At 35.8% G+C, this 27,932-nt stretch overlaps 3 protein-coding genes across 5 annotated transcripts; 2 read left to right on the forward strand and 1 right to left on the reverse strand.

Moving 5' to 3' along the window:
* Nucleotides 1-2,895: 2,895 nt before the first annotated feature.
* On the forward strand, nucleotides 2,896-25,015 carry LOC127258940 (chromatin structure-remodeling complex protein SYD). 3 transcript variants are annotated; one of them, XM_051286026.1, is made up of 35 exons: nucleotides 2,896-3,058; nucleotides 3,418-3,579; nucleotides 3,754-3,863; nucleotides 3,963-4,024; nucleotides 5,859-5,974; nucleotides 6,096-6,245; nucleotides 7,061-7,308; nucleotides 7,610-7,776; nucleotides 7,868-7,932; nucleotides 8,001-8,651; nucleotides 8,783-8,964; nucleotides 9,760-9,857; nucleotides 9,961-10,146; nucleotides 10,267-10,447; nucleotides 10,529-10,720; nucleotides 10,827-10,870; nucleotides 11,070-11,126; nucleotides 11,312-11,408; nucleotides 11,506-11,678; nucleotides 11,766-11,979; nucleotides 12,146-12,271; nucleotides 12,364-12,453; nucleotides 12,940-13,056; nucleotides 13,380-13,460; nucleotides 13,731-13,838; nucleotides 14,639-14,808; nucleotides 15,753-15,831; nucleotides 15,919-15,993; nucleotides 16,744-16,841; nucleotides 16,920-17,027; nucleotides 18,145-18,202; nucleotides 18,310-18,540; nucleotides 18,650-19,877; nucleotides 20,841-22,651; nucleotides 23,117-25,015. In XM_051286026.1, the coding sequence occupies exons 3-35, from the start codon at nucleotides 3,759-3,761 to the stop codon at nucleotides 24,656-24,658; spliced, it is 8,910 nt and encodes a 2,969-aa protein (XP_051141983.1). In that variant the 5' UTR covers nucleotides 2,896-3,058; nucleotides 3,418-3,579; nucleotides 3,754-3,758; the 3' UTR covers nucleotides 24,659-25,015. The 3 variants fall into 3 exon arrangements, with proteins under 3 accessions (XP_051141983.1, XP_051141984.1, XP_051141981.1); XM_051286027.1 differs by having other exon boundaries at nucleotides 3,480-3,579; XM_051286024.1 differs by lacking the exon at nucleotides 3,418-3,579.
* Nucleotides 25,016-25,598: 583 nt separating this feature from the next.
* LOC127258667 (cytochrome c-type biogenesis protein CcmE homolog, mitochondrial) lies at nucleotides 25,599-26,534 on the forward strand. The gene is made up of 2 exons (XM_051285596.1): nucleotides 25,599-26,398; nucleotides 26,507-26,534. The coding sequence occupies exons 1-2, from the start codon at nucleotides 25,645-25,647 to the stop codon at nucleotides 26,509-26,511; spliced, it is 759 nt and encodes a 252-aa protein (XP_051141553.1). The 5' UTR covers nucleotides 25,599-25,644; the 3' UTR covers nucleotides 26,512-26,534.
* Nucleotides 26,535-26,743: 209 nt separating this feature from the next.
* On the reverse strand, nucleotides 26,744-27,797 carry LOC127258669 (chlorophyllase-1-like). The gene is made up of 2 exons (XM_051285597.1): nucleotides 27,543-27,797; nucleotides 26,744-27,437 (listed from the first exon to the last, which is right to left on the reverse strand). Exons 1-2 carry the CDS (start codon nucleotides 27,795-27,797, stop codon nucleotides 26,772-26,774), a joined length of 921 nt encoding a protein of 306 aa, XP_051141554.1. The 3' UTR covers nucleotides 26,744-26,771.
* Nucleotides 27,798-27,932: the final 135 nt, after the last annotated feature.

Below are 27,932 nucleotides of genomic sequence, written 5' to 3' on the forward strand. Positions count from 1 at the left end.
TACTTTGGATTTTTCTTGACTCATAGCATTTCTACTCATTGATTTGTGATTTTTGAATTTAATTCCGGGTAAATTATACAACACCTCATTGTATCTTTAGTAAAAAAAATATAAAATACCTCGTGTTTTATTTATTGCGTGAAATCTCATTGTATTAAATTAAAGTTTGCACAAAATATTCTTTTCGTTCAAAATTAATATTTGGGTGTAAATATGATCTTAACTATGCAAGTAATTTATTAATCATTAATTTTATAGTTTATTGGAGACAAATTGTTATATGATTTTTACAAAAATTATAAAATCGAATGATTGATTATTTATTATTTATTTTTATTACAAAACGACTATTTAAGATAGTTTTTTTTTTTTACTGGTATAAAACTTGCATAATTAAGTTTGTATTTGCACCCAAAGATCAGGTTTTAATGAAAATAGTATTTTTTGCTAACTTTAATTCAATATAAGAAAATTTCATTCAATAAATAAAATACAAAATATTTTATGCATTTTTATTAAAATACAAATGATTATTATATAATTTAAATCTTTAATTTGTGAAAAACTACATTATACTCCCTCTGTCCATTTACAAGGGTTACATTTACTTTTGGCGTGGTTTTAAAAAATAATAGTATTTTAATTATAGTGAGTAGTTAAAAATAGTGTAATGACATTTTTGTCCTTATTTTTTTGTGTAAAAGTAATGATGTGATGTAAAGTAAGGGTATTTGCGGAAAAAAATAGGGTATTTAATGAAATGTAAACTTTGTAATTGGACGTCCCAAAATAGAAACATGTAAACTTTGTAAGCGGACGGAAGGAGTATGAATTAATTTATTTTATCAACTATTCAATAATCGCTCGTAAAAGTAGAAATGTTCATTATTCGAACAAAAACACAGTTAAGTTTCTGAAAAACATTGACATGTCAAAATAGGTATTTTGTGATTTTGAATATTTTTTTAGTCAATATTACTGAATGCACTAGTGACCTAGCTAATATAATGCATTAAACTATTTCATCTTGAAATACATCTTAGTAAGTAATATTGGTTTGTTGTCATTTCTACCTTATTTTCTTCCTATATATATATATTTTTTATTAATATTAGCCTAGCCATGTATTATATATTTGAATTCATAAGTGTTTCTTTTGAAACAACCTCAATTGGTTTTGAGAGGTAATATTTCTAGTTTCGCCAAGCACCTTCACTTTTTTTTTTTTTTTTCTCAATCTCAATACAAAATGATAGGTAGTATAATTACTAAAAGTGGTGACATTATATATTGTAAAAATATCATTTTCACAATATAATTTTATATTACTCCATCATTTTTATATTTTTGTAAAAATAATTATACTAATACCAAAATATCTTTTTAACTTTTAAATAAATTATAAATATAAAATGACACATACACTTAATTTTTATCTAAAGTATTTAGAGCAAAAATATTTAAAATATATTTTTGTAAAAAATACTCCATCCGTCCCGTACAAATAGTAACGTTTGTTTTTTGCATGTAAATTTTTTAATATTAGTATTATATTGTGTTGTAGTAAAAAAGACGAAAATACCCTTATTAGTATTGCGTAATATAAAAGTGGTGACATTTGTATAACATATTGTAAGTTTGAAGGGTATTTATTATGTTAGGTAGGTAGTATAATTACTAAATTAGAAAATAGTACACTTATCTTGGGACGGACGAAAATGGAAAATAGAACTTTTCTTACGGGATGGAGGGAGTACATTTTTTAAAAAAATACATTTCCCCCCAAAAATTAATATATTACGTACACTTATTAATTTTTTATATAATTTACACAATTCTTTATACTCCATATAAAAAATATATGTTCAAATTATTTTAAACAAATTTTTGTTATTTTATTTTACTACAAAACCTCAGGATGTGTTCTTCTATGTTTTTTTCATACACAATTGTCCCAAAAAAAGTTAATATACATCACACATATGTATTATTTTTAAATTTATATACGATTCTTTATACTTAATATACATAAATATTATCTCTCATCCGCCTATTAACAATTTATCCAATTTTCTATTGGTAAATATCAATTTTTCTTTTTAGTAACTTTATTTTTTACTAAAATTAAAAATAACCTTACAATCTATAATATATTTACACAAATGACATTATATTTATATCCACAATACTAATACTCCCTATGTCCCATAACAAAGTATCAATTTTCCATTTTAGTCCGTCTCATAACAAAATATTCATTTTCTTTTTTAGTAACTGTACTATCTACTTAACATTACAAATACCCTTACAACTTACAATATATTACACAAATGCCATTACACATACTAAAGTTATTTTAATCATTTATACTTTATTCATACTAAAAATAAATGAATATTTGCTTTTGGGAGGGATGAAGTATTATTTTAATCTTTTCTACTTTATACATAATATTTAATCTTTTTAAAATTATATACATAAAGTAAATAGACACATAGATAAATGACAAACAGAATATTTTTATATTTTGTATACGAACTATTTAAATATTTAAATATTTTTATATTTTTATATTTTATATTTTTATAAATGATAAATTATATACGACTCTTTATATTTAAATATAAAAAATTTCAAACTATTTTCATAAACAAACACACCCCCGGTCTTTCTGGAATTGGGACAAAGCGAGTGTATTTATTCATTTAATAATATTCACGGCATAGTTTAATAGTTTTCTTCACACTGTGAAAGTGATAGTGCCCGGTTAATTTCCTACGGTTTTGCTTACTATGAAAGAGCTTTGAGTGACGATTTTTAAAAACGTGTTGTCAGGTATTCCGAGTCCGCGTTATTCGACGCGACATATATAAGAGGAAGAACAAGGTTCCAAGAACCAAAAGGTTCTTCGAGGAAACAGAGACGACCAGCGAACCAGCTAGGGCTTTACGTCTTCCCAACTCACCGCCTCATTTCGAGAGAATTACGCCAAGAAGCAGCACTTTCATTGATGTAGCGGCATTCTTAGGATTCATTTCATACTGCGGGCCTCGGCCAGGTAATTTTCCAGTAACCCTAATCTCGCTAGGGATGTTTATAGTTTTTATTTGAAGGTCGAGACAATTGTGTAACACTTAGGGTTAGTGGAATTCCAGTTCTGCTGTTCGATTGGATTGATCAAATATCACAACGGCACTTAGGTCAATTGTATATGCCGTTTCTGAGAGTGATTATGCGACAGAAGCACATATGAATATATGATGTTGTATACTTGTAGGATAATTGGTGCTTTTATGTTCTGGTGGAGTAACGTGTTATTGTTTGGCAGACAGAAGCAATAATTTATTTAGTTAAAGATTCTGAATCCAAATATTGAAATGGAATTGATCTCAAGTTTTATATGTTTCGTCAATGCAGAGTCTCTCGGTGAAAGATCATTTTTTTCAATCACTTTTCATATCACGCTGGTTAACATACAGGTTTTAGCCTCAATTTTTCCATAGAAATACAAGAAGAAGAAACAAAGAGGGAAACAGAATACGGGCAAAGGAGTATTAACCTAAAGAAATGAGAAAACCTGTACAGATGTCTTTATTTCTGCATCAATTGAACTTGAAAATGTTTTTTTTATACTAACTGATTCTTCATATAATGAAGATAGTTTATTTTTTCTTCTTCCTAATTGGATCCAAAGACTGGACCCTTTTTGTTCTTAATGTTTCTATGTTATTGCTGATATAAGTTGGAACGTAGGTAGCATGGCAAATCCGCAGAATGTTGAACTGGAAGCTGCGAAGTTTCTGCATAAACTTATCCAGGAATCCAAAGACGAGCCTACTAAATTAGCCACAAAGCTTTACGTGGTATGTATTTTATATCTTTTCTAGTATCTTCTATGTTGGTTTTTATCTTTAAAGTTTATATGTATCTCATAGTTTGGTGCTATTTTATGGGGTGGACAGATTTTGCAACATATGAGATCTAGTGGAAAAGAAAATTCAATGCCTTACCAAGTCATATCAAGGTAAATGAGCCAAACATTTTGTTGGCTAGCGTACATCTATTTGATTAATCCATTAAATACTTTGGATTGATTGTCCAAATCAACATTTACTCACTTTATTGTTGGAAGATAAAAGAGGGGTTCAAAATGTCATGGTATTATATCCTGAATTGGGTTGCAAATGGTCTTTTCATCATTTTGGTCCTACCATTGACATAATTAATAAGATGGAAACCTACCCGTTTTTTAACGAATATCTGGTCCTTAAAATAACTCTGTATTTTGAATGGATTACAGATTGACTACTTCTCATGATCTTAAATTAAATTTATTAGATTTATATGAAAAACATCATATATTATTATATTAAACATCAAAATCAAGAACATGGTTGCATTTTGGGCGAGTTCATTTGATATTAAAATTGTGTATATTTGTTACCAACTTGTGCCATATTTTATTTGTAATATTTATAGAATCTATATGTGTACAATATATTAATATATTGTATGCATCCACAGATACAGATGTACATACCTAAGCTACGACATAATCCAAAGTTATCAAAGGGTGTATGATGTGTTGTGAGGTGTGTTGCAACACATTGACATCGAAACTTGTGCTGAATCCTATAACAAATAAAATATATTCATGTATAAATAAAGTTGCCAAGAGTAACTCAATTGTATATATTTAATAAAATCAGCCATTGAGCACGCCAGAGACCATTATGGTACAATGATGTATATGTACAGTTATAATGTAAAGTATTAAAACAATATTTTGTAGAAATAATTATATATGTTATGCAATATATTCTAGGTGTATTACTGGTGTGAACAGATATTATGATCACATAATCCAATAACCAGACTTACAAATAATGACTATCAATGTAAAGTTTAGTTAAGTTTTGTAACCATTAATTGTCTATCTTAAACAATGTATATGTTTAAATGACTTAAACAGTTTATTACATGGATTTGCTATTATTATTATTGTTATTATTATTATTATTATAACAGAAGGTAGGTGTATATGCTAATACACGTGTGCATTACCTAACATTTATTACTATAAGTCCTACTTGTCATTTAGATGTGCTACAGTTTTGTTCTTTTTACATTCGTATCTGTGCTGTTTATATTTGCAAATGGTGCAATAAGGAATTGCTGTTTCCATAGTAAACAACTATTTGATGCTTGACTGTACCTAGGAATCAAAACAGTAATATCTCAGGTTAATAATTTGTTGATTCTGCTGTCTAATCATTAAACCTACGCGTATAATTTGCGTAATCATTAAACATACTACCACACGTACGAAGGAGTAATTTCATATTTTATTCAATTCTATCCTTGTTCTTTTTGAGTATAAATTGCAGAACAAACTTTATTCATATTATCTGTATCTTTTCTCCTTCCATTTGATTTCAAATTCATCCATTTCTTCACATGCTCAAAAATGTGTCCACATAACCTATTATAGCAAAGACCTTTACAGTAATACCGTGGGTGAATATTAATCATTTTACAATTACCAAGTTTGATTCAAACCAAACTTCTGTTTCATTCACTTCTTCTCAAATCCTTTTCTCTTCTTTATCAAATTATATAATCACTATAATAACAAGTTAAAGGACATTAGAGTTTACTATAATTGAAATGATACTTAATTAATATTATTATGTACATTGTAAATTTCTTTAAAATTGAAAATTAATTTCAATGCTTTGTTTTGTCGACTTTACAACAAGCCATTCGATCAAGGTATTCCTTTTTATTTTTTAGATGCTTTTGTTATTGCTATTATGATATCAACTATTATTAATTTTCTTTATTCTGATATTATGAAGGGCCATGGAAACTGTTATCAAAGAACACAATCTTGACATTGAAAATCTGATGTCGTCCCGCCTTCCTTTGGCTGCTGGATCACAAATTGCAGATTCTGCATCTTCACAAGTACCTGGTACAATAATTGATCTTTACCTCTTCGGCAACATCTGGAATATATTTGAACATCTAGATAGAGCTTGGTTTGTTTTGTAATGCTGTTGGAAAAAAATTGTGCTTAATTCAATTTGATGCAGGCTCTTCTCAGAGGATTGGAGCTGCGAAAGACTCCAAATCCAGCTTTTCAGGAAATGAGATGGGAACTCCTGAGACATATGCCAGGGTACATACTGGTGCAGGAAGTGGGGGGCATGACTTGTATCAAGGGTCTACAGCACACATAAGTGGTAAGTGGCAAGTCACTATCACTCGGTTTTAATTTTAATCAACCTTTCTAATAGTTAGTTTGAGCTCCGGACTACATGATAATTCATAAATGGAAAAACTGTTGATTTTTTACAACTGCGGCGAATCTGAGTATTGCAAGACAGTTACAAAAGGTGAACATTGTAGAAAAATCAGGCATGCCAAGGCTAACTATAGGTGAAAAATTGAAAGGTCATAGCGTTTTTTAGGGCTCAATTGTGATGAAGTAGCTAAATTTTATCCTGTTACCTGAATGCATGTAGCCTTTCCTCTCATTTTTCTTTATGGCTTGGACGGAAAGAAGTGATAAAATAAGATTCGAAAAGAAAGGGTTTGGAATAAAAACTTCTTCTTTCACTACTCATAGAAGCCTTGTTGCTCAATTTGGATGGGAAGTATTTTCCTCTCTTTTCCTTCATAATTCCTGAGTAGCCATTATATTTTCTCTGTGGAGCTCTTTTAACTATGCCTTTGTAGGTTATACAAATAAAAACACAAATCCTATTGTAATGACTAGATGTAGTCTTGCTTGCACATTGTGCACACGTTTCTGCAATTACTTGTTTATGCCTCGTGTAATATTATTTCTTGAAAAGCTACTGTTGGAAGGAACACATACTGCACAAACTATCATAGGTCAGAACCATATTATCCCACATGGCTTTATCTATTTCGTCAGGAGAAACATTCTACTTTTTAACATTTCCTTGTAAATTTGGATCTTCCTTTAACTGGATAGCTTCATTGCGTGCAGTGGATTTTTTTGGTGATGTGGATTGTGGAACAATTGTTTCAGGTGGTTCAGTTAAGGTTCATGGGGCTTCATCAGGTGCTCCGGGATCTTACTTATCTGCTGAATCAGCAAATAGGATGCAGTATGCTACTTCTTCCTTTGATGGGCATGGTTTTGCTGCAAAACCTCAGAAGGAGAGAAACATGGAAGTATATTCTTCTGTTCCTTCGGGCGATCATTCTGCAGGCAAAAGTATAGCTGGGAAGTCAATGGATCATGGAGGACCTAGTATGGCTGCTAATGGAAATAAGGTACTGGCAAAATAATTTTTTAAACTCAACTATTTTACTGAGTTTTTGTGCATTGTAGGATTTGGGGTCTGTTTCTTTTCAGCCTGGATTCGGTTTGGAGGATTGGGTTTTTTTTATTAAAATAATATTTGATGTGATGTTTTGTGAGAAGAAAAAGTGTATTTTTTCGGGAAAACGATAGGGTCCAAATAGTAAAAATAAGCGTAGAAACTGAAAAGAAACAGACCATCTTTTACCACTCTCATGCAAAGCAATTCTTTAATTTATTACTGAGTTTTCATTTGTGGCTTTATCTTGATAGAGTGGCTTTACAAGCAACCACTCTGAGGCAAACGTGCTTAGAACTACTGCTTCTAGGGATACCGGCAAATCTCCTGTTTCTCAAGCATCTGCTGCTACAAACCTTCCTTTCAAGGAACAACAATTGAAACAGCTCAGAGCACAGTGCCTTGTGTTTCTGGCTTTCAGGTGGTAGATATTATATCATGTTATGTTTTTCCATCACCAGAATTATCTGCAGCAACTTTCTCTTGACAATAATGCTGCTTTTCATGTGCAGAAATGGCTTGATGCCCAAGAAACTCCATCTTGAGATTGCACTCGGAAACATTTACACCAAAGAAGGTATATATTTTATTATATTTTTCTGGTCATTACTCGTTGAAATTGGCTAGTAACTTTGCTTTCTGCAGATGGAGCTCGCAAAGATCTTACTGATCAGAAAGCCAGGGAGCAATTTGTTCATGACCCAAGCAGTAAGGCTCACCCGCCAATCTTGGACTCTGGTTCCTCTAAAGAAGTTGATCTTGCCAAGATGACAGATGAGAGGGTTGGCCAGCCTTCTATCCAAGCTGACACTGAACATGACAAGAAAAAATTACCAACAATATGGAAAACAGATGCTGAAATTCTAACACAGCAGGGTATAGAGTTTCACGAATCTGTTAGAAGGGAACCACAAGATTCAAGCACTAGAGAAGTATTTAACCGTAATCATGAAGATGGGAACAACCACCAGCTCACTAATTCAGCATCTGCAGCTTCACAACCAAAACTTGAGGCGAGCGGTGGCACTGGAAGTGGTATTGCAAATGATAACCCTAAGGCATCATTACCTTCAAATTTTGTTACACTTGAAACAATGCTACACAGAAAGGATGATATGCCAAGTCAGGCACAGAGTCATGGTGATTCCAATGCTATAGGAAGGTTACAATCTGTTAAGGGATTGTCAAACTTTCCATTGAAAGATCAGTGGAAGCCTGTCCCAGGAATAGGTAGCCAAAATTACCCAACAATAGCAATGAAGGATTCTAATACATTGCTAAAAAATGTTTTGCCAGGTATGCAATGGTTGTTTGGTTTTGCTTGAGAGTCATGATCAATGTTCTATTGATTTTGGGTTTGAAATGTATAAATTGGTGTTTCTTCTCCTGCTATTAGACTGAAACTCTAAATGTGTTTTCATTGTTAGGCACAGAACTGGAAGATGGCTATGCTTTGATATCTACTGACATACAACCTTCTCCTAAGCATTCTACTGTAGAAAGATGGATCTTGGACCGACAGAAGAGAAAAGCTGTTACTGACCGGAATTGGGCTCAAAAACAGCGGAAAACTCAACAAAAAATTACTACTTCCTCTGAGAAGCTGAAGGTTGGTAGAATTGATGTTATAGGGCAGGTGTTCATTGTTCAACTTTGGGGAAGTGTCTTTACGGGTGTGTTTGTTTCGGGGGTTGGATTTTGGTTTGAGATTTGAATAGTAATAATTTTGAATTTGAATAGTTGTATGATGTGATATAAATAAGTATTGATTTGATGTTTTGAATTTAAAATTGATTTTTAGTATGTTATAAAAAATGGAAGTATATGTTCGATTGATGTTTTTTGGGGAGATTTTTTTGATAAATAGTACAATTTAGTAATGTGTGATAAAAGAACACATCCTACGAGTTCTTTAGCATATCAGGTGGACTTTTGTTAGTTGAACTTGACTTTTATGCAGTAACACACAATTGTTATAGGGCAGGTGTTCAATGTTAGGGAAGTATCTTTACGAGTTCTTTTGCATATCAGGTGGACTTTTGTTAGTTGAACTTGACTTTTATGCAGCAACACAACAATTGTGATATTTTTTGTTCAAACAAAGTACAGTTTAAACATTTCATAATTTTTACATCCAAGTTTCCTTTTTTTTTTAAATCTCTATGCTATGTTACATCATTTGATTAATGGCTGAAGCTCGCATGTTAGTTTATTTATCAACCTTTTGTAATTCTCTCCCTTTTGCTCTTACACCACTGTTTTCAGCGTGTGCTTGCTTTATGCTACAGTTCCCAATTGACTTTGGCCTCTTCTTTAAGTGGTTGTGTTGATTTCTTTGCATTGTATTGTAGGAAATTGTAAGCTCTTCTTTAAGTGGTGGTGTTTTCTTTGCATTGTATTGTAGGGTATTGTAAGCTCTTCCGAAGATCTTTCTGCAAAAACTAAAAGTGTAATTGAATTAAAAAAGCTTCAGTTGTTGGAGTTGCAGAGACGACTTCGGAGGTTATATATATCTTTCTGGCCTTCAGATTGGGTTCCCTTGATTGTTGCATGACTTTCAGTATTTATCAATTTTTATTCTGACTGTTCAAATATTTTGGTGCAGTGATATCTTAAATGATTTCTTTAAACCGATAGCCAGTGAAATGGACAGATTAAAGTCAATTAAGAAGCATAGAATCGGGAGGAGATCAAAACAAATTGAAAGATATGAGCAGAAAATGAAGGAGGAGCGGCAAAAGAGAATTAAAGAAAGACAGAAGGACTTCTTTAGTGAGATAGAAGTTCACAGGTAGTTTGTTTACACCTCCTCTCTTCCGAAGAAGTTTGCATAAGTTGCTTGCTTTTCCTTTTATCTGGTATTACCTTTATTAATTAACAAATAACGTGATGACTTTTCATGACACATCAGAGAAAGATTGGAAGATGGATTTAAAGTGAAGAGAGAGCGCTGGAGAGGATTCAATAGACATGTAAGAGAGTTCCACAAAAGAAAGGAAAGGTTTCATCGTGAGAAGATAGACAGGATTCAGCGTGAGAAGATTAATTTGTTAAAAATTAACGATGTTGAAGGGTATTTACGCATGGTTAAGGTAAGTTGAGCCTACATAGACTCAATTCATGAAATTTAATGCTGGTTTCATGTTTTGATAGATATTCCAATATTCCTCTAGGATGCAAAATCAGACCGTGTTAAGCAACTGCTGAAAGAAACTGAAAAATATCTCCAAAAGCTTGGGTCCAAACTAAAGGATGCTAAGTCAATGGCAAGACAATTTGAGAAAGAGATGGAGGAGAATGAGGGTGGTTTTGTTGAGGAAAGTGAAGTTGCTGTTGAGCACGACGATGACAAAGATCAAGCCAAGGTTTATTTTTATGTTAAAATATTATCTTTAAGCTATCTTTTAATTAAGCAGTTGGATGGATTGTAGAATTGCTTTCTTAGCTTGTCGCACATCTTCTGTTCTCCAGCATTATTTGGAAAGCAATGAGAAGTACTACAAGATGGCACATAGGTAATCCAGTTTTTTATTTTATTTTATTTCCATATATATATACTGTGTATGTATTACTAGTGCAAAAAATGCATTAATGTTGATTCAAGTTCACAATCAGTTTTTGTTTGACTTTTAGTTCTTGTTTATCTTTCATTGAATTGTTGTCTGTTGGCTCATGTTTTGTATTTACTCATTGGATTGTTACTTCTTTCTGCAGTGTAAAAGAGAATATTATTGATCAGCCAAACTGCCTTGTAGGTGGAAAACTGAGAGAGTGAGTGATGCTTCTTATCCCTGTTTTGTCTTGTCCATTTCTTGGAATTTGTGGATTTGCCTGCTTTCTAGATGATGATCATTTAGTGAAGACTTTATCATCAATTCAGTATACGTACAATATCAATTGCATGAGCATTCTACTTTTCCTTGCATTATGAACATTCCATATTGTGGTTTATGAAGGTATCAAATGAATGGGCTAAGGTGGCTGGTTTCACTTTACAATAATCATTTGAATGGCATACTAGCAGATGAAATGGGCTTGGGTAAAACTGTTCAGGTATGATAATTTAACCTGAAGATTATAATTGCTTGATTATGCTCATCACATCAGCTTATGGTTTTTGCACAATTTTATTTGGTCTATTCTCTTTTAGGTCATTTCTCTAATCTGTTACTTAATGGAAACAAAGAATGATAGAGGGCCATTTCTTGTGGTTGTACCATCTTCTGTTCTACCTGGATGGGAATCAGAAATCAATTTTTGGGCACCTACTATACACAGAATTGTGTATTCTGGCCCCCCAGAGGAACGCCGAAAGCTGTTCAAGTAAACCCTGCTGATTTTGCTGCTGATCTTTTAATTCCATTTGTTGCTGTAAAGTTTGTGCAATTTATGGGTGGATCATTATTACAGGGAGCAAATTGTTCATCAGAAATTCAATGTTCTTCTGACAACATATGAGTATTTGATGAACAAGCATGATCGGCCAAAGCTATGTAAAATACAGTGGCATTATATCATTATTGATGAAGGTCATCGTATTAAGAATGCTTCCTGCAAGCTCAATGCTGATTTGAAACATTACCGAAGCAATCATAGATTGCTTTTGACCGGAACTCCTTTGCAGGTCTCATATTTGCTAATTAATCAGCTTTTGCACTACTTCTGCTTCTTACCAAACTTGAACATTTGTTGCTTGCATATTTAACTTTGTTCTTAGAATGATTTTGAGTACCATCATTAACCACGTATTGTGGTTTTCCATTTTCTTCTCTCTTTTTGATGTTTGACAGAACAATCTTGAGGAGCTATGGGCACTGCTTAACTTCTTGTTGCCAAATATCTTTAACTCATCTGACGACTTCTCTCAATGGTTCAATAAACCTTTTGAGAGTAATGGTGACAATTCGCCAGATGAAGTGAGTTATGAAGTGTCCCTTACAAATGAGATAAGTCTTGTTTTCCTTCTTAGTAACTCACTCATTTTAACTTAAATATGAAATATGACCAGGCTTTACTATCTGAAGAGGAGAATCTTTTGATTATAAATCGTCTTCACCAAGTTCTACGACCATTTGTACTGCGAAGATTGAAACACAAGGTACTATAACTATGACAAGAGAGAGAGTGTGATGGTGTAGAATGATCTATTAAATACAAAATTGTTATTTCCATACATAACTTTTGTCTAATCCTTCAAGGAGATTATAATTACCCATGAATTAGTCAGAGGACTGTTCTGGGCGTACATGCTACATGGGTGGAATAAAATCCATATTGGAAGATTGTTTCTATTTATTTTCATATACAATTTATATGATCTTATTAATGTAACAACTTGATCAGTAAGTTAGTTCTTTTGGAAAGTGTTTGGATTGCTTTTTTAATTTTGTGCGGATTGTGAGCCTGAAAAATATAGCACTGCATTTTCTATTTTAAGTAAAGTTTGATAATGAAATCAACATACTTCTGTCTACTGCTATTCGTTGCCAGGTTGAATGATGTTAAATTTTGGTTGAGATTACTTATGATCTGATATCAAAATATGCTTGTCCTAATCCCCTCATAAATTCATATGATATGCCAGGTTGAAAATGAGTTGCCTGAAAAGATAGAGAGACTTATTAGATGTGAGGCTTCTGCATATCAGAAGCTGTTGATGGGGCGTGTTGAAGCCAACCTTGGTGCTATTGGAACTTCAAAGGTCTTTATGTTGTAATTTTTAGATTTATCTCTGCCTTACATTTTTCAGCATATATCTGTGTTTATGTATGTTCTGCTGTACAAGCAACCAAATGGTACCATACATGTTCTGCCATACTGCATTTACAATAGTTTGGTCTAACCCTTGTTGGTGAGTTTGTGTATGCATATGTTAATATTTTCCTGTATGTAGCACTCTCATGCAGAGTATGGTGTGTTGAGCTTTAGCTTGTACTCATCTCTTATACTAAGAGCTATACCTTGAATTATATGCTTACTGTGGTTATTCACCTTTCTTCTTCCATTTCATGTGCAACTTCACAGGCTAGGTCAGTACATAACTCCGTGATGGAACTACGCAATATATGTAACCATCCATATCTCAGTCAACTTCATGTCGATGAGGTATTTATGTCTTTTTGGTTATTACTTTCTGCTTATTGAATCATTTGAAGCAGGAATTTGGTAAAATTTTCTATTATTTAGTTACTTTCAATCTATCATTCCTTCTATGCTTCTTTCTAATTAAGTGCAGTGTAGAAGTTTTACTTCATAGTTGCTTTTATCCTGCTTTTAAATCGTAATAAGTTTCATTATAAGTTCAATTATAATACATCATGCGGATGGTGTTGATTAGGAATGCTGATGTACTGGAATGTGGTTTGTTTTGATTAGGTTCATGACTTGATTCCAAAGCATTATCTTCCCAATATTGTGAGACTCTGTGGGAAGCTTGAGATGTTGGATAGATTGTTACCCAAACTGAAGGCAACTGATCATCGGGTATGATGTTCTTCCCTACCCCTAGCTTTATACGTTCTTATTACAATCATATTTTATGTTTTTGTATCAAGTTGTGTTGTTCTTGTTATTTGCATTGGTGATACTTGAGGAATCTGATCAAGCTGTTCAATGGTTAGAACTTCAATAATTATCACTATTGCATTTTGTTCAGATCTCCTATGTATTTGGGAGTGTAGTTTATTTGCTCTGGGTTGAAAAATATATGTTCAATAATTGTTTGTTGTCTTCTTTATTAGCACTGTAGTTATTAGGTTTACCATTTCCTGTTAGATTTTTATCTTACTGTTAATCTTATTTTAATTCTAATGTGTCATTGCAATTATGGGTTTCTCTACATGTATGCCTGTGCATGCATGTAAGAAAGAGTTCATGGTGTTTTAAGGCTTACATCGTTGTAAAGTCTATTTTAGCAGTGTGTTTTCTTTCTTCTTCAAGTTTGTGATAGCGACTTAAAGAAAGATAGGGGAATGAAATGGTGGTTTCTAGATGTTCTCTACAATATTGACAAAATAACTTATCAGTTGTATTTCGTTTTGCTCTACTTGATGCCTTCCCTTAACTTCACTTCAGTTTTCCTGCCATTTCTGTGGGTATTGAACTTTCATGTTTTGACTGCCGCAGCTAGTTATCTTCATTTTAATTGCTGTCATTGGGATATGTCTGCATGGTGCTTTTTTGTTTGTCTCCAAAATATCGATCAAATTTCTCATCTTTTTGGCTGTAATTTGGATATTTCTATATTTTGGACATCATTCACAAGCTTTGTTTTTGTTTTTCAGGTACTTCTCTTCTCAACAATGACCAGACTACTTGATGTTATGGAGGACTATCTAATTTGGAAACAATATCGATACCTCCGATTAGATGGACATACATCTGGTGGCGATCGTGGTGCTCTCATTGAACGGTTCAATCAACCTGGTTCTCCATATTTTATATTTCTACTCAGGTATTTGGAACTTTAATGCCATTTTCTGCTCTTATAGTAATGCTCATCAAGCTCTGATCTCAACAAAAGTAATCTCACATGCGAGACGAGATGGCACACTACATTTCACTTTCATGGGGTAGACGGAGTACAGCTGATACAATTTAAGGGACTTTGTTGTCAAAATTGGAAGGGTGAACTATCCATATCTTAGATGCTGTAGTGTCCATCACAATATTTATCCCGTATATTGCTACTTGTGTCCTTATAACATGACTAGAGTTGGGAATGAGTCTATTTGTGTTGGGTTCGTTTTGGTTGAATGCTTTAAACGAGTTAAGTCACTCAATCCTAACCTAACTCGTTTATCGGGGTTGTGTTAATCCGTTTATTATTGCGTCGGGTTCGTGTTAACCTGTTTATTATTGTGTCGGGTTCGCGTGGACCCCCATACATAATTGGGTCGAAATCTTGATTCAAATATAGTTATTTTTTGTCGGATTGTCGTGTTATGATAGCTTTTGTTGGTTCTAGTATAATGTGTATAGAAAATTAGGTTGAATTATTTAAAATTACATTTAATTTAAATTAATGTGGGCTAACTATCAATTAGATTTGTTTTACATATACAATAAATATATTATAATCGGGTTGTTGTGTCGGGTTCGAGTTGAGAGCTTCAACTCTAATCCGACCGTTTATTATCGTGTCGGGTTTGTGTCAACCTATATATATATAATCGGGTTGAAACTCTTGACCTAAACCCAGTTATTTCTGTGTCGAGTTATCGTGTTGTGTTAGTTTTTGCCAACTCTAAACATGTCATAGTATTTGTATGCCATATAATGCCATTATTTTTAAAGTGAGAGTTGATCCTTCCTTATAACACAATATATTGTTGAATTTTTATTTATATCTTTTTTACACTGAATTTCTGCCTTAACCCTTGACAATTTGTCTTCTAGTATTCGAGCTGGAGGTGTAGGTGTGAACCTCCAAGCTGCTGATACCGTGATTATTTTTGATACGGATTGGAACCCCCAGGCAATATTCCTGCAGCATTCTTCTCAATAAATTGTGAATCTAGTGAACTCTCATGTGATCTTATTTTGAAAATCGTTGATATTTTAGGTGGATCTGCAAGCACAGGCTAGAGCTCATAGGATTGGACAGAAGAAGGATGTGCTTGTTCTTCGCTTAGAAACTGTACATTTCTGTTCTCAGTATCCTGACATACTCCTTTTACTTTGTATTCTGCTATTATTAAGAAACTATCCTAAACTGATTTTTATTTTGTTATCTTGTTAATATATCCATTATGTGGTGATGGGACTTTTCAATGTTAATTTGTGGTGTTTGTATCTGCTCCTATCTTTAATGTCTGTGTTGGTTGACATAAACAAGAAAGTAACCCTCTCTGAAGTTTACTTTTAAAGATTGATAATGAAAACCAAAGATCTATATATTGCAGTGAACAAAATATATATTTCAGACCAAAAAGTGATGGAAGGCATTCCTTATGGAATAGTAGTTGCCATCTTTGTATTTTTACTTTGACCTTTATTTTTTTTAGTTTTTGTGTCATGTTGCTGGAATGAGACTTCTGTATGATATAGTTGATGTTGGATGTATTTCTATTGATTCAAGTCTATTAAATATCCTTTGTTGATACATTTTAATTGCTTGTTTATTACCCAAAAAAAAAAAAAAAAAAACCGATAGCATGATATATGTTGAAAGCCTTTTATGAATTCATGAGTGTCCAGTCATGGCCATTCTCTCTAGTATTCCTCTGTATCAATATGATAGTGGTGAGTAATAAAACAATCTTCCAGTCACACAGAATAGCATGAACTGATGCCTAAATTAGACTGGTTTGGATTTGTTTTATAATTTGTACAACTTGAATAAGAGTTCTTCAATCATTTTGGACATAATCGTTTCACTGTTTGCCAGGTTCAAACTGTGGAGGAACAAGTCAGAGCCTCTGCTGAACACAAACTTGGGGTTGCCAATCAGAGTATAACCGCAGGGTTTTTTGACAATAATACGAGGTATGCAATGGTGAAAACAATCAGTGATCTGGTATTTTGTTACACTTGTGCTGAATATAATTTTTCAATGTTCACTAGTGCGGAAGATCGAAGAGAATACTTGGAGTCACTCCTGAGGGAGTGCAAGAAAGAGGAAGTTGCACCTGTTCTAGATGATGATTCTCTAAATGACATTATAGCTCGCAGGTACTTGTTATTTTTGTTAATTTATTCATTTATTTTGTGGGGAATTCTATGTTATGGTGTCTAATGTTATTGAACAGTTAACTCTCATGAATGTACTGGATATATTGGCAGAATAGGGGTATTGATGTTTCTTAAAATCAACTTAGATATGTGGATCTAGCTATAGCATTGCAACGTAATTTAATGATTCACTAGTGAGGCAGTTCAAGTTTCCAATAAATTAGGAGGGCTCTGAAAGAAAGAGCTCTGATATGATATTCTGATTCATTTATGTGTAATATTTTAGACCTACTGAATCAGTTTATGAACCTTTATGAGTTAGCGGAGCCAATGTTACAACAACAAAAATTTGGAGGTCTTGGATCCTGAAATGTAGAAGCTTTGCCTCTTGAGTGCTATGTTACACGTAGTTCTTGCTAAACAAACTCAAGATATGAATCTGTTAAGTCTCTTCTTTTGTTTTTATCTTATCACTTTCTGTTTTTCAATGTCTAGAATGTGACAAGTGCTACGAAAGGATCATTAGATTCTGATCACCTCTTTTATTTTTTTATACTAAATTTTCTGCTGGGAAGAATAGTGAATTAATCAATTGGAAAAGTGAATTCTCAGATGTATAAAAAACGCAACTCTTAATAACATTTTGAAAAATTTTCAATGTAAGTGTCCTAGACATGTAGCATATATTGAGGGTGTGTTTGTTTGGGGGTTTGGATCTTGAGTTGGGTTTTGAATAATAAAAATTTTGAATTTGAATAGTTGTATGATGTGATATAAATAGGTGTTGATGTGATGTTTTGAATGCAAAATTGATTTTTAGTATAACATAAAAAATAAAAAATATGTGTTTGATTTGATATTTTTGGGGGAAAAAATAGGATGAATAGTTTATTTAAAATCCAATCCCCCAAACAAACACACCCTATATTTCCCTAATTTTACTGTGTAATGAAATGCCTAATTGTTGCTCATGTTTCTTTTTGGTTGGTGGATACACAGTGTCCGCAAACCACACATTTTCTTTTCTTTTTCATTAATCCAAATTCACTAATTTCATTATTTTCAATTTTACATTAGTGTCTCGTCTTATTAAATTGTAATTTCAATTTCTATTCAGTGAGTCAGAAATTGATATATTCGAGTCTGTTGACAAGCAGAGGCGTGAAGATGAGATGGTATGTGCCAAATGCTAGATATGTTGTACTTTTGTTTTTTTCCTCTAGTTATGTTCGAAACTGTTTATTTCTTTAAGTTTTTAAAAGATCTCTATCGAATTGTGCAGCTTGCGTGGCAAAATATGTGGGGTGGGAAAGGACCAGAAAAATGCAAGCAAATACCTCCATTACCTTCAAGACTTCTAACAGATGATGACTTGAAATCATTTATTGAGGTAATGAAGATCACGGAAGCACCAGCTCCTGGTTTATTACCCAACACTGGGATGAAGAGAAAGGGTGGTTCTCTTGGAGGCCTTGATATGCAACAATATGGCAGGGGCAAACGTGCTAGGGAGGTATATTTCCGTTTGAATATCGTAGCCTGTGATTCACCATTCCATCTTCCAATTTACTGCTGGATTGTGCAATGAATCTTTGTTGAAATTCTGTTGTTTACCCTTTTAGGTTCGCTCTTATGAAGAGCAATGGACAGAAGAAGAATTTGAAAGAATGTGCCAAGTTGAGTCTCCTGATTCTCCCATGATAAAGGAAGAATTTTCTGGAAAAACATTGGCAGTAGCTGGTCAAAGCTCACTCTCAGTCATTGGGGAGATGCAGGAACCAGCCTTGCCTCAACACCCCCAGCAGCCTAGTGCGGGTCCCCAAGTGCTGCACAACAAGGAGGCTACACCACCTTCGAAACGGGGGCGGGGTCGTCCAAAGAGAGTGGTTGAAACCTCTTCTCCAGTTCCTTCTCCTGTGCCAACTGGAACGGTAAAGGTTGAAGAGGTCACCAAGGTTGAAACTACACCTGTGGTGCCTGATCCTGATTCTTTGGCGGGTACTGATGTTAATAGTACTACTGAGGATGCTCCTGTGTCTGGGTCAACCATTGCTCCAAATCCTGAACCAAATGTATTTCCACCAATGATTCCAACTCCTCAAGCTGCTGTGTCCCCTCCATCAACTGGGCGAGGTAGAGGACGAGGCCGAAAATCTCAAATAGGTGGAGAAGGTCCCAATTCCAGGCGAAGAGGCAAAAGGCAGACTGCAATATTAACAAATGCTCCATTATCTCCCTCACTGCAACCCACTGACAAACCACCAACTGAAACACAAGGAGAGCTAGCCTCTAGTTCTGCAGTAGCTGCAAGTTCTGATTCTGTTTCAGTTAGCAGCAATGTTGTTAAGGAAGTTCGCAATGAACCAAATATTGCTGCACCTGCTAATGAACTATCCACACCATCTGTCCTGAGCAATGTTGATGCTGGATCACAACAGGAAATCACAGCTGGAACTTCAGCTATGTCTGGTGCTGCCTTAGGTGCTGTTGTGCCTGTGCCCAATGTTGTCCAGGCAGATGCTGGGACAATACCTGCTTTGAGTACCCAAGCTGCACCTGCATTACTTTGTGGTGTAGCTGTTTCTCCGTCAGTTTCTGATCCTTCTCTGGCAAAGCCAGGCAGAGGCCGAGGTCGTGGACGAGGACGGGGTCGTGGGCGAATTCCTAATGAAGAGCCACCTCTGCGTAGGCGAAGGAAGCAAGAGTCTGTGGCATCCTTTGTTCCTGGTGCAGTATCAAGCCTGGATCCTGAAATTACTGAATCTCCACTTAAGAAACCCCGCGTTTCTATAGGACAGGACACCACTGCTCAAAATGCTTCAGATCCTTCTGCTGAACAAGCTCATGCAGGTAGGCTTTTGTTCTTTCAATTATATACACGATAATTTTTTAGTATTATTATTATTATTATTTTAATGCTGATTTCCCTATTTTTAGTTTTTGCAGTTTTTACTGTTAGAATCAAATCATTTCATCACTAGCATAAAAAGTAACTGATTGAATTTCCTGATAGAAAAGTATAATAAATTTGGGTGCATTAGAAGCTGAATAATATGAAGAGTAGCTCTATGGAGTTGAAAAATATGCAATTGTGTAATATTCTATCTACAATAAGCCACAAACTCGACTCTAGGGTAAGTAGAATGTTAGGGGGATTAGTTTCACTTATCTCGGTGCAACTATATCACTAACATTCATGTTTGGTACCATAGAAAGTGTTGAAAGATTATTTTTCTTGGTTAAATTACTTGTTTATTTATTTTTAATTTTGTTGTCACTGAACGAGAGTTCTGTTTTAATAAATGTTTGTTGAAGGATGATAGTGCTAGCAGATAAGTGGAATGCCGGTGCTGACATAGTATAATGTGCTTTCTAGGGTCTATGTTGATAGTTTAATTTAGTTCTTGGATTATAGTTGAGTTAAATGATTACTTGTTGTATGGAAAATGCCAATGATGATATTACTGGACACTCATGCAATTTAGACAGTGCTTTCTAAATTTTAATTATCATAATAACATTGAGAGCATAGACTACTGAAGCACTCTGACACATCTTACATATGTAAGTTTATACTTTTATAAATTCATTCAACCATGTAACAGATATGAAATTTTCCTCACTTGATGTTTTCTGTCGTAGATGTATGTTTCCATATAAAAGTTCTGAAGTTTATAACAATTAAATTTATAATTTCCTTTCAACTGTTTGCTCATTCACTTGCAAAATGTTCCTCTCTCTGGATACTCTTAGCACAAAATTTACGTGTGTATGTTGATGGATAAGCTATTGATATGAAACATGTGGTTGCAGGCTCTTCTAGAGTTACTGATATTGATGAAAGGAAGTTTGAAGATCCTCCTCCAGGACAAGATGCAAATGAATGGAAAGGCGATGATGATGATGATGATAAAGTCCTTGCACCAAAATCTAATGTTTCTGACAAGTCATCATCTTTTTCAGCATTGGATTCAGAAGTTAGAACATTGAGTTCTACACCTACAGCGTTAGAGATTCAATCTGCAAAGGAAGGTGAAGGATCCAATAATAAGAATGAACCTACTAACAAGGGTGCACTTGGGGTTGTATCTATTGATAACAATAATGGATCAGAAGATTCTAAAACTCAACTGCAAATCAAGAAAGATTCTGTTGAGTTAGACAAATCCCAAGATTTAAATAGCGATGCTGTGAAGGATGCAAATGAATCTGGATCAATGCCTCTTGCTGATGATAGTGGCAAGTCTGATTCCCTTGAACCTGCCAAGAGTCCTTATCAAGATGAAGCTTCTGTGTTAGATAATGCATCGAAGGAAGGCACAGATGGTGTTCTTCTAGATTCTGTCCCTAAGTTATCTGAAAGTGAAACTGTTCAAGGACCTGCAGATTTACTTCCTTTACCAGCATCAAGTGAAAGCCCAGTTGAGATGGCCAAACACCATGATCAATCTAATGATAATGTTGAGGCTGAATTGGCTGAGCAATTAATAACTGTATCTGGTGATAGTGGAAAGTCTGATATTCCTGGTGAAGCGGAAGGGCGCAATATTGCTGAGCCTTCTAAGTGCCCTAATCTGGATGCTATCTTAGCAGAGGGTGCAACAAGTGAGATTTCAGAAATAGAAAATACTGAACAAGATTCTGGGGACAAAGGGTTTGGTTCAAAGCCTGATGAAGCTGGTTTTGCAGGTATCTGTGCAGAAACCTTAGAATTGGCTGTGGGTTCAGATCTGAAAGAGATACAGAAACAAGATTCAGAAGATGATAAAAAATCAACAGTAGAAAGAAAAGATTGTTTCATCACCTCCTTGCCTAGTTCTGGAAATGGTGAGGTTATTGTAGGCAAAGTGGAGGAACTTCAAGAACAAGATTCAAAAGAGATAGGAAGTGAAGATCACTTGGCTGAAGAGCCTGCATCACAACATCAGTTGAGTGATAATTTGCCTTTAAATTCCACTCAGGAGCTAGTTCCTGCATTGGAGCTTTCAGTTTCCGAGTCTGATGTTCAGCCTGCAAAACATGAACAAGAAACGAAGGGGAGAGAGCGTGAAGATCACCAAACTGAAGTGCCTGCATCACAACCTAACATGTGTGCTGACTTGCCAATAAACTCAACTCTGGAGGTGGCTCCAGCATTGAATACTTCATCTCCCGTGTCTGGGGTTCTATCTGCAGAGGAGAAACAGCACAGTTGCATAGAATCTGACTCAGTCCTTGGTGCAGGGAGTTCTGTTGGTTCACTTCCTGACGCTGTTGAAGCACCTTCCAATACTTTGTCTGAATTGATTGTCAAAGAAACTATGATTACCACAAGCCAAGAGACAGGAATGGTTATTCCCGAAACTGCATCCCTCCCTGAACCCATAACTGTGGTTAAGGAGTCAGAATCCATGTGTCCAGTAACTAATGCTGAAGAAATGATTGAATCAGATGAATGTCCTACTATGGGTGAAGTGATGCCGCTTGATAGTTTGGTGGCTGGAGTTGCTAACCCCATCTCTGAGATACCTGAGAATCAATGTGATCGCGAATCTGAGCAACTTACTGCTGGTGAATGTGGAAACATCGGGCTCTGTTCGGGAGATTCTGTTTTAATGGAGGAAATTCCGGACCAAATTACCGAGGTACTTATTTCTGCAATTAAAAATCCAAAAATTTTAGGAGGAGGTGTGGACCATCCTTTTGAGAATTTTCTTGCAATTTTCTCTGTTTTGCTTTGTGATATTCTTCAATGACGACTCCCAGCATTTCTAGTTAACTTTGTGCAGGCTATAACGAGTTTGGTAATCAATGTATATGGTTAGAGAATTCCTCATATACTCTTAAGATAATTTAAAATTAACTAAATCAAGTTGCTGGCACTCACTTTCAATGATCTAACATTGTGGATGTTGATAAGTAGTAATTTTTATAATTTACATTTTAAAGAAGTTGATATGCTTGCTAGTGATTCTAGTTAGGTTTTAGAAGTATGTGAGTAAGCCAATCTATAGAAGCAAACTTTCTATTTTATTCAACTTTTTAGCTTAATTCAAGTTCAAATGAGTCAGATCTTCCATTTCATTTCATACTCTCTTTTCTTTATGAAGGAAAATGCTCCTGTTGAAGATCCCATTCTAGCAACCGAAGTTGTGTTTCAAACTGATGAAGGCTCCCTTGCGAGGGATAGTTTGTCTGAAGGAAGAGTGGATACAGACTCAGCGATGCATATGGACACAATTGAGAATCTATCTGGGGAATCTGCCGAAGAGCATGAAAAGGAAAATGCCACAGTTGAAGTTTCTGCCATGGTAACTGAAGTTGCAAGTCCAACTTTTGAGAGTGGTTTAGCACCCAATAATTCAGAGGTATGCGGAGGCATGAATGAATCTGATGAGCTTGGTGACGATCATGCAAAGGAAAATGCCCCGATTGAAGTTCCGGCTCCAGTGACTGAAGTGGCATCTGAGAATAAATCTGGTAAACCCTCTGATGATCATGCAGAGGAAAATGCCCCGATTGAAGATTCCACTCCAGTGACTGGAGCTGCATCTGATGATCTAGAGGTGGATAGGGACACATCTGAGAATGAATCTGGTAAACTTGCTACTGATCATGCTGAGGAAAATATAATGGATGAAGTTTCGACTCTGGTGCCTGGAGTTGCATCTCCAACTCTTGAGGTCTCCTCAGCACCTGATAATTTAGAAGTGGATAGGGACACATCCGAGACTGAATCTGGTAAACTTGCTGATGATCATGCAGAGGAAAATGCTCTGGCCGCTCCTGAAGTCTCCGTAGCACCCGATGATTCAGAGTTACATAAGGACACATCCGAGAATGAATCTGGTAAACTTGTCGATGAGCATGTCGAGGAAAATGCTTCCGGTGAAGTTTCCATTCCATCAAATGAAGTTGCATGTCCAACTAATGAAGGGTCTTCGGGCCCTTACAATTCCGAGGTACACGGGGAGGACATATGTGAGAATGAATCTGGTCAACTTGCCGATGAACATGCAATCGAAAATGCTTCAATTAAAGCTTCTACTTCATCAAAAGAAGCTGTGTGTCCAACTGTTGACGGCTCGTCTGTTCCAGATGATTTACCCGACACAATGGATATGGACTCTGAGCCACTCTTGGACACATCTGATAAAGAATCTACAAAGGAGAATGCTCTTGTTGAAAGCTCCACTCCAACTGACGACGAACCTATGGCTGAAAACACTGCAGAGCTACCTGGGGACGATGGATCTGTTAAAGAAATTATTCCACCAGATGTTTCTATTCCAATCACTGAATCTTCCATTGAGGCTCCCATGGATACATTAGGATCTCAAGAATCCCCCGATCATAAATCTGATGGAGATACAAATGCTGAGCAGGATGCGCCTGACGAAGCTCTGCAGCCTAATCCTGAAGACTCCATAGCAGCACCATCTCATGTAGCTGCAAGTACCATCTCCCAGATGCTTGGGGATATGTTCGGTAACGAATCTGGGAACCCGCCCGTTGAAGAACAAGCAGAAGATGCCCCCCCTGGTGAGGCCGCCATTTTCAATGCTGAAGAACATCCGACTGGGGAAGCTAATGCCAGCGTTGAGCCGACAACTGAAGGTGTAGAGGATGGCGGAGAGCCAGTCGACGAGTAGCAGCTGCAAGAGCAGGAATGAAGTGCCGGTTCCCGATGCTGATGCTGATACTGATTCCGGGAACTTGGTTTGAAGCTTCCCATCTCTTGATGTGGAGATGTTTATGTATACTGTGAAACTACATGAATGTCAATCTCTTAAGAATTGTTAAGTTTATGCTTGTGCTATATATACACAAGAAACTATGCCATTAGAATAAGAACCAATCATCTCAGCCTCAGGTGATCAAGGATTTTATATATATGCATTGAGATGTTGCTCCTAGGACATCGCCAAATAAATCGAACTGAACTGCTTAATTGAACTAAACCGACCCGAATTTTTGGTTAATCGAGATATGGTATTTATTCGGTTCGATAGATATTTGTTTGGTTTGATTTAGATTTTTTATTATTTTTTCGGTGAATATAGTCATATATTTATATTATTATATTTTAAATTTTATATTTTGAATTATATTTGAGTTCGAATATTTGAAATATTTGCAAATAATTTTATTTAATTTTAATAATTTTTTAATGTATATATATATATTTTTTTCAGTTTGTTTTGAATTGTTTGGTAAATATTTAGAGTAGTTTTGTTAATCAAAAATTTTTATTCATATAAATACCAAATAATCCATCAGTCCACTCCGTGGGCGGCACGGCACAAAACGTTTTGTTTTTTTATAAAGTTTAAAAATATTAATATTATATTTAAACGTGCTATAAATAAAATAAAAAAACCAAAATAATAAATAAAAAATGGGATAAGTTATTAATACAGAACATAGTAATTTTATGTACCGCTGATTTTTCTTTTAAAATAATGATACAAAAACCGACAGACAACTCGAATCGGTCTTCACGATGAGAACCGGGTTCGTTAAAAACACCTGGACCGGACATTTGGACAATCCGGTTTAAAAACCATTGCTAAACCATATAAACCCTGGAAGAAGAATTTTCTACGCGGCTCCGAATAATCAAAATTCAATTCCTCCAATGGCTTCCAGATTCTCCTCGCGCCTCCTCCGCCATCTCCACGGCCGCCGCCAAATGTTCGCCGCCAATTCCCGACTGCTCGTCCCTCCGATTGCCGATTCTCCTTCCACAATCTCTCATACCTCTCCCTTCAGCCTCCGCTTTCTATCCACCCGCCCCCTCCGGCCGACCCGGGCCAAAAAGCCCGACATCGGAGCCCGAGCCCGGCAGCTCCAATCACGCCGCCTCTGGACGTACGCTCTCACCTTCAGCGGCGTCGCCGGCTTCATCATCATCGTCCTCTACCAATTCCAGGATCAGTTGGTCTTCTACGTCACCCCCACCGAAGCCCTAGATAAGTACAATTCCAATCCTTCCAAATCTCGATTCCGCCTCGGAGGCCTCGTCCTCGAGAACAGCGTCGCCGAGATCCCATACTCCCAGGAGATCCACTTCGTCATCACCGATTTGCTCACGGATATCCTGGTCAAGTACGAAGGAAGTTTGCCCGATCTCTTCCGCGAGGGTCACTCAGTCGTCGTCGAAGGATTCGTCCGTCCAGTCGTGGAGGAGATCAAGAAGAAAGAGGAGGCCAATTTGAACAGCAACAAATTGGGGGTTATGGCGAAAGCGAGGAATCTGGACTGCTATTTTATGGCCACCGATGTTCTCGCGAAGCACGACGAGAAGTACATGCCGGCGGAGGTCGCCGCTGCCATTGAGAAGAACAAGAAATTGATCGAGGAAGAGCAAAACAAGAAGGAAGAAGAAACCGGTACTTCTTAATTATCGAAGCCCTGTAGTTAAAGATCTTCTTAATTATTGAAAATTTTTGTATTGGTTGATTTACACCAACAACAATTCGATGAATTCTTTGGTATAGGATGAGAGAGAGATCAAACTTCACTCCATTTGACACGCATTGTTTTAGTGAGATTTCAATGGCGGCTCTAATAGCATTGCTTACAGTTTATGAACAATTAATTTGCCATGAATTAATAAAGTGTTCTTGATTGCTTGCTTGATATCTCTGTTGGGGTAATTTTAATGTTCTGTTTCATTACATTTCTTGCATTGCATAGTTAATGATAGAAAACTGGAAATTTTCACATTACATGAGTTGATGATTATCGATGCTTAGTTCTTTTTCATACTGTGATATGAATAATTGGGTCGAGAGTTATAGGAGCATTAGCCGTTATGTCGATGATGCTTTGAAGAGCATTAGTTTCCCCTCCCAAATAAGCCTTTAGAAATGCCACGACAATTCCCCCAGCCCCTCGTCTCATCTTTTGTTTCGAGTCCTTTCCACTCTTGCACACCAAACTTGCCAAAGCTGCTTTCGAATCATTCAATATATCGCAGTGGCCGTAATCCTTGGCAAGAAAGTAACAGCAGGGTGGCCTGCTCTCGTTGAAAAATTCAGCGTGGTTGAACCCGTTGGGCGCTAGGGGAGGAATTACGCCCTTAGCTTGACTGCTCAGGCCTGTGCCTATGATCCCAATAGGAATCGAGAGATTGAAAGAGTGTGGAACGTAGGAAAGAATGTTGGGTTCGACCCAAGTTGGTGGCTTAGGCCCCGAGACAGGGTCGAGCGCTAGTAATGCTTTGAATTTGAGCGCGGTCGGAGCATGTCCTAGTGCGAGGGCGAATGCTGTCTTACCGCCCCTGCTGTGGCCCATTAGGGCGAGCTTAGAGAGGTCCGGTTTCACATTTTTAGGTAGGGATGTTGCCAGCCCTGTCGACAGCCAATCTGCCACTTCTGCTGCTGTCTGGACTTCGTTGTTCAGGGAAACGAGCAGGCACTGGTAAAACTGTAGATAGAGCAATACATTATCAATTCATTTCGAGATATATATATATATATATATATCTCCTGTGAATTGATGTGCTATTAAGTGTTGAAAATTGGCAGATACCTGTGGCGCAACCACGATGTATCCATGGGAAGAGATGTGCTCCAGGAAGTGGGAATACCACGAGTTCTCGGTGCAGTAGCCATGGCAGAAGAGCAGGACTGGGTAAGTCCCTTCTGCCTGCGGCGCAACGAGAAGCAGCTGCGCGGGAACTTGTGATTTCTTCTTCTTCTTCACGTGGATGGTAATTGCTCCCTTATTTCCAGGCTCAAACAATGAGATAGGTAAATAAGTTTGATCATCATCTTGCTGTGCCATTGCTGTCTTGAATATGTGTTTGAACCAAGGATATGATATATGTATAGATATATAGAGAGAGAGAGGGATAAGTTAGTGGATTTGGAGTGAGAAATTGGGTTCAAAATGGAATAGAGAGTGGCCTTTTAACCAAGT

Source organism: Andrographis paniculata, unplaced genomic scaffold, assembly GCF_009805555.1.
Source record: "Andrographis paniculata isolate CXL003 unplaced genomic scaffold, ASM980555v1 Contig5END, whole genome shotgun sequence".
Classification (NCBI taxonomy): domain Eukaryota; kingdom Viridiplantae; phylum Streptophyta; class Magnoliopsida; order Lamiales; family Acanthaceae; genus Andrographis; species Andrographis paniculata.